Below are 5,193 nucleotides of genomic sequence, written 5' to 3' on the forward strand. Positions count from 1 at the left end.
TGCTGTGAACTGCAGGTGGATGAACGAGTCCCTGAGGCGTCAGGAGAATCAAACCGATTCACAGCACAAAGATCACAGAAAAACGTGACGGTAAGTGTCTTTAGTTTGTCCTTTGCCTTTCAAACACGTGTTTGTCTTTAAATGTGATACAGATGTAGTTTTCCTGAGGGTAACAACCAGTGTCAGTAAGATTTACATTGTTTTTTTTTTTTTTAAATGAAACTCAGCACCTTGAGTCCGATTACATAATTAATCTAAATATGGATGAAGCTAAAAGTACCTGCAAGTGAAATCTGGCAGGCTTCAAAGAACTCCCATTCAAAAAGTGTAAACATCTCTAATCAAATAAAAACTGACAATTCCCATAAAACCTTTGACGTGTAATTTAGTTGGTTCATTCCTTGTATTGGTTTGTAAGTTTTAAATTAAATTCACTTAACAAAAGTTGTACATTTAAGAACTTTATGCTCTCCTGTTCAAGTTTGGTCACAAGATGACTTCCCAAAAATGCTGAGCCATTTCTGAACACCAGTTCAGAGGAATGACCATATCGGTACAGTTTTAATATAAACTTTAGCTTTAGCTTGTTTTCCACCACAGCGGTCCCGGCGCTCACTCAGCACCAACTCTTCCCGTTTCCAGCTGCCAAACTCTGGTGCTCTCTAAGCAAACTGACACTTGAACTGACACTTATCTGGGCCAAGTACAAACTCCAAACTTACTTCAGGTTTCAGATCCAATTTAAGATGAAACAACTAAACTTTGACACGAATCTAAGACTGAACAAGCATTAGAACACCTCGAGTCGCTCCTTCTAATTTTTCAGCTTTTAGTTTTGCAATCACGCATCATGAAGTCACATGTGGGTCAATGCAATGCTTGAGTGTTGCTCGCCGTCGCTATTTAAACAATCCGTCGATCTATGTTGTGTGTGCCTTACAAAAGGTAATTCTCTCTCTTTTAAAGGCCGTGTGTGATTCACAACTGTAGACCAGAGAGCCACAGGTCACAACTACATGACTCAGGCATTTAATTGCAGAGGCACATAGATAAATTATGTGACTAGCTTAGTTTAAATTACTCACTGCACTGTGGTCCTCTACAGATTTCTTTTGTGACATAAAGCAGAACGAAGCTGGTCTTCTGGCTGTGGAAAACTGGAACTGAAACTGGTTCCAAGCTCTGGACAAGATCTGGAACCGCTTTGGTGAAAAATCCCCCAAAGATGATTGATTTCTGGCAACAATTTGACTGAATTTAGATCTTGTTTGATTAAGTGATAGCTCACTTAAGAGATTTGTTGTCCTGCCGTTTTTTTCTTTAAAATTAAAAACAAAAAAAAAGTTATCAAAAAAATTTTTCTACAGAAAAAAAACTGTAAAAAATGTTTTTATTGGCATATAAGTACTGTGTTGTTTTCAGCACTGTGTTGAATTGGACAGTATTTTTTCTATGATTAAGATATAATCTAATAATTATGGCCACAAATTTCACAGATCTTTTTTTTTTTTTTGTTTTGCGTAATTAAAAATGAGAAAACTTGTATTGAAACCCAGTCCATGTTTTGCAGAATCTCCTTTTCCAATTCCTCTTCCTCCGTCAGAACATCTGAGAACAGCAACGTTTGAGTCTTGTCAGATATTCTCTTTGGATTTTTGGTCCAGATGTGTTTGAGTTCAACCATTTCAGTCCAGCTCTGGCTAAATTGTGACAGCTTAGCCCCAATCTAGAGAATACTGCTTTTCTATCCATCTTTTCATGACTTCCTTAACTAATGGAGGAATAAAATGTCCCTCATCATGATCCTGCAACCGCTATTTGTCGCACTGTGTGAACGGGGTTCAGGCTGGCATTGCAGCATTATTTTTCTCTCACAAATAGTGTTTTGCACATTTGATTAAAGTTTAACTTTGAGTTTGTCATTGTGGTAGGAAACAGATAAAGGCGTATGAATACTTTTGATAGGCAATGCTGTAAAACAGTTGTGTCTTCGACATCAGGTTTACTGTAGTTTAAAAATGCGATAATCTGACTTTCTTTTTCTTCTTCCTTGTGCCTTATGGAGAAAAAATGTGTACATTAGAGTAAAAACTGAGGGACACACAAATGCAGACGCTTAGAGACAGTTCAGAGCCGTCTCTGCGTTTCTGAGACATATCTCTACATGACGGCATTAAGTACCTCATTTGGCAATAAACATCAAACATAATATTCATAAATATTTGACTTTGGCTGTTAAAGCCCAGAAGTGAGGGATTATTTTTGTCAAGAGTTGAAAGGAAGATTATTCCTCATGTGAATCAGTCCCTTTACAATCCATGTGTAGATTTAAAAAAAACAAAAACAAAACATAAACTAGCACAGTTTAAACCGAAAAAGATGAGCTACAATCGAAACACAAGCATGTGATGGTGATGTTTATATATAATCACATTCGGGAAATAATTCTGTATAAATTGGCAGCAAATTTCTGCAGTCCTGTGTTACCACACTTTGTTAAAACCTATGCAGCTGCTTGTCTTCGACTCCTGACAGTAGCAAAATAGTCTGTATCCCAAAGTCCATGAATAATGCATTATTGCAATCTGGGAAAAGAAAAACCCATATAAATGTTTGGTAAAACCACATATTCAGGTTAAATATGTAAAGCACAAGATTTCCCACCCTGTATTTTTTATTTTATTTTAACTTTTTTTTCTGTGTAGGCACGCGTTTCCCAAACATCTACAGTGTTGTGTCTAAGTAATGTGCTGGCAGAAACAGGAGTCAGTAGGATAAGGTCAAAAGGAACATTTCTTTACATCCTTATCCTGACTGATGCTGCGTCTCTATCTGAGGGCGTCTGGAGTTTAGAGGTTTCACTGTGGTTCGCTGTCCCCTCCCTCCTCTGGAGTCTGAGAGTCGTCCCTGTCAGAGACGGGCCACTCTGCTTTCTCCGTCTCCTCCTCCTCACAATGCTCTCCTTCCCCCGGCTCTTCCCTGCTCCCCGATTCCTCCTCCTCTTCGTCAATAGCCAGAATCGGCTCAGTGACTTTGTTTAAATGGGCGGACTCCGTTCCTTGCTCCTCATTCTGGGATTCGTCTTCTATCACCTTCTTCCACATCTTGTGATTTTCCAGCAGGTGCTGTGTGATCTGGCAAAATACTTTCCTCCTTTTCTTGGGAGCTGCTTTCTCTGGATGAAAAAAAAAAAGAGGAAGGTAATTTATTTAGTGTTATTTTTACTTTTTTTATGATAACCAACATGCCTCTTATAAAGGATATGTGTCTTTTTTATTGCAGATTATTTAATTGGTCAAAATTATTTGCAACGTGGAAGTAACTGGACACAGGGTTTTTGTGACATGTTTATGTATTTAAGCACGAAAAAAGTCATGAAAGGCTCATTCATAGTGTCATCACACATAGTTTGAAAAAAAAATAAAGGATGTAAAAATGTGGCTACTGGGTTGGAGCCAATTTTGTAGCATTATCTACTAAGGACAAATTATTTTACAAATGCAAATTATAGTACATTAGTGAGAAGTCCTAAACATCAGCAGGTTTGAGTTGTTGAATGATTTGTTAATTACATCCACCAGCCAATAACACCATGTTTTTCCCAAAGAAATTTAATATAACTTTATATTTTTTTTATATTTTTATATCTATAAAAATCCTAAAATACAACTCATCTAATTTTGTGAGTGAGTTATAAATAAAGTACAATGTTTTCTTTTCTTTTTTTTTTCAATCTTTGAAAATCAAAGCTACTGTTTCTTAGAGCCTTTCTAAGGTCCAGCCCAGATTGCAGCAGCAGTTGCTGAAATATGTCGTCCTGCAACTTATCAGCTAGGATATTGTGTGAATAAATTTCCAGGCAACTTTTCTCAGACCAGCATCTGCAAAAAAAAAAAGAAAAAAAAAGAAAAAGGAAAACATGTTTTTTTCCATTTTGTAATCGTAAACTCCATTGTTCTGATCTATCTCATAAATCTTTTTAAAAAGATATTTTAAAAAATACCTTGAAGCAAAATGTGAAAAAAGTTCTGGCTTTGTGCCGTAAAGCGGACACAGTTTGCTGCCCTTCCCTGCTGTAACCGTAAGTGTGCTACACATTTAACAATCAAGTATTTCTAAACAGGATACAGTACAAAAGATGAGAGTGATCCATTTCTTCTTTTTTTATTAGTTTCTTCTAATTTTCTAAAGAGATCTTTGGCAATAATTATCTGATATTTATGGAGCTAGGCTGGTTAATTGTCTTTTATCAAACTTTGCATTTTTTCCCCCTGACTTTTAGTTCTGCATTTTTGAGAGATGTGTTTGTTTCTCTTAAAGAAATCTCTAACAAATTAGATATAAAACTCTCTTAAGGCCTTAAATGAGCTTAGTTAATGTTTCTGTAATGTCTGTGGAGATCATGGTGAAAATCATCTTTTGCCAGGTTTCTTGGTTTCCTTAGTAACTAACTAATGTTAGCCATTATTCAGTGAAACAGAGATTTACTGTAAGACTTTTAAAATGAAAAAAATTTGAGTTGTATGTTACATAACTCTGACCTATAAAATATTTATTAAGAAAGGCTCTTATTTTTAAGAACGTGCACACATAAGAAATTTTAGTTAGAGAAGCAATTTTTAGTGAGACATCCAGGCACTAAAATGCACTACTAGAAGAACATACATATTTCTTCCTCATTTCTTAATATTTTTTTAGTTTATCTCTAAAAATACAAAAGATAAGACATAAAAAAATGAAAACATATTCAGCAGGAGCAAAATGGGAGCACTATGAAGTGCAGTGCAGCTGGATGTGCTGACTCAGATGAATCTCTAGTAACAAATGAAAATCCAAACAATGCGTGTTGCATAGAGGAGTGATTTTATATCTAGTAAATTACACTTAGCTACCTGATGGATGTAGGTCAAGTCAAGGCCTTCTGTGTTTTCTGCTCGTTGAAAATTACAGCTATCTTCTGGGAATAAATATTGAGTTATCAGGATCTTTAAATCTTCGCAGAATGAAAGAGGGTGGATTATAACTAAAGTTATATTAAATCAGTGGTTCCCAAACTTTTTCTTCTGCGCCCCCCGAGTGGTTTCCAAACATTTTCTGCGCCCCCCCTATGGATTACAAATGGCTGTCTGGTTGAAACGGGGTGGGGGGAATCGACTTTTTGGGGGGCAAAATGAATGTCCGTAGCTGAAAATA

At 36.3% G+C, this 5,193-nt stretch overlaps 1 protein-coding gene and 1 long non-coding RNA gene across 3 annotated transcripts in view; one reads left to right on the forward strand and one right to left on the reverse strand.

Annotated features, from left to right (window-relative positions):
* The first annotated feature begins 807 nt into the window (after positions 1-807).
* Positions 808-3,133, forward strand: LOC106963359 (uncharacterized). Its single transcript, XR_001428177.1, has 3 exons — positions 808-895; positions 1,916-1,918; positions 3,123-3,133. It is a non-coding gene; the product is annotated as an uncharacterized LOC106963359 (long non-coding RNA).
* Positions 1,376-5,193, reverse strand: part of LOC106963357 (cGMP-inhibited 3',5'-cyclic phosphodiesterase A-like) — a 111,349-nt gene continuing 107,531 nt past the window's right edge. For both annotated transcript variants that reach the window (XM_015058223.1, XM_015058224.1), the window contains one exon: positions 1,376-3,175. In XM_015058223.1, coding sequence (XP_014913709.1) covers positions 2,859-3,175 — 317 coding nt within the window. In that variant the 3' untranslated portion in view covers positions 1,376-2,858. The remainder of the gene's footprint in view (positions 3,176-5,193) is intronic.

Source organism: Poecilia latipinna, unplaced genomic scaffold (genome assembly GCF_001443285.1).
Source record: "Poecilia latipinna isolate Pla-1442-1.1 unplaced genomic scaffold, P_latipinna-1.0 Scaffold1524, whole genome shotgun sequence".
Taxonomy (NCBI): Eukaryota; Metazoa; Chordata; class Actinopteri; order Cyprinodontiformes; family Poeciliidae; genus Poecilia; species Poecilia latipinna.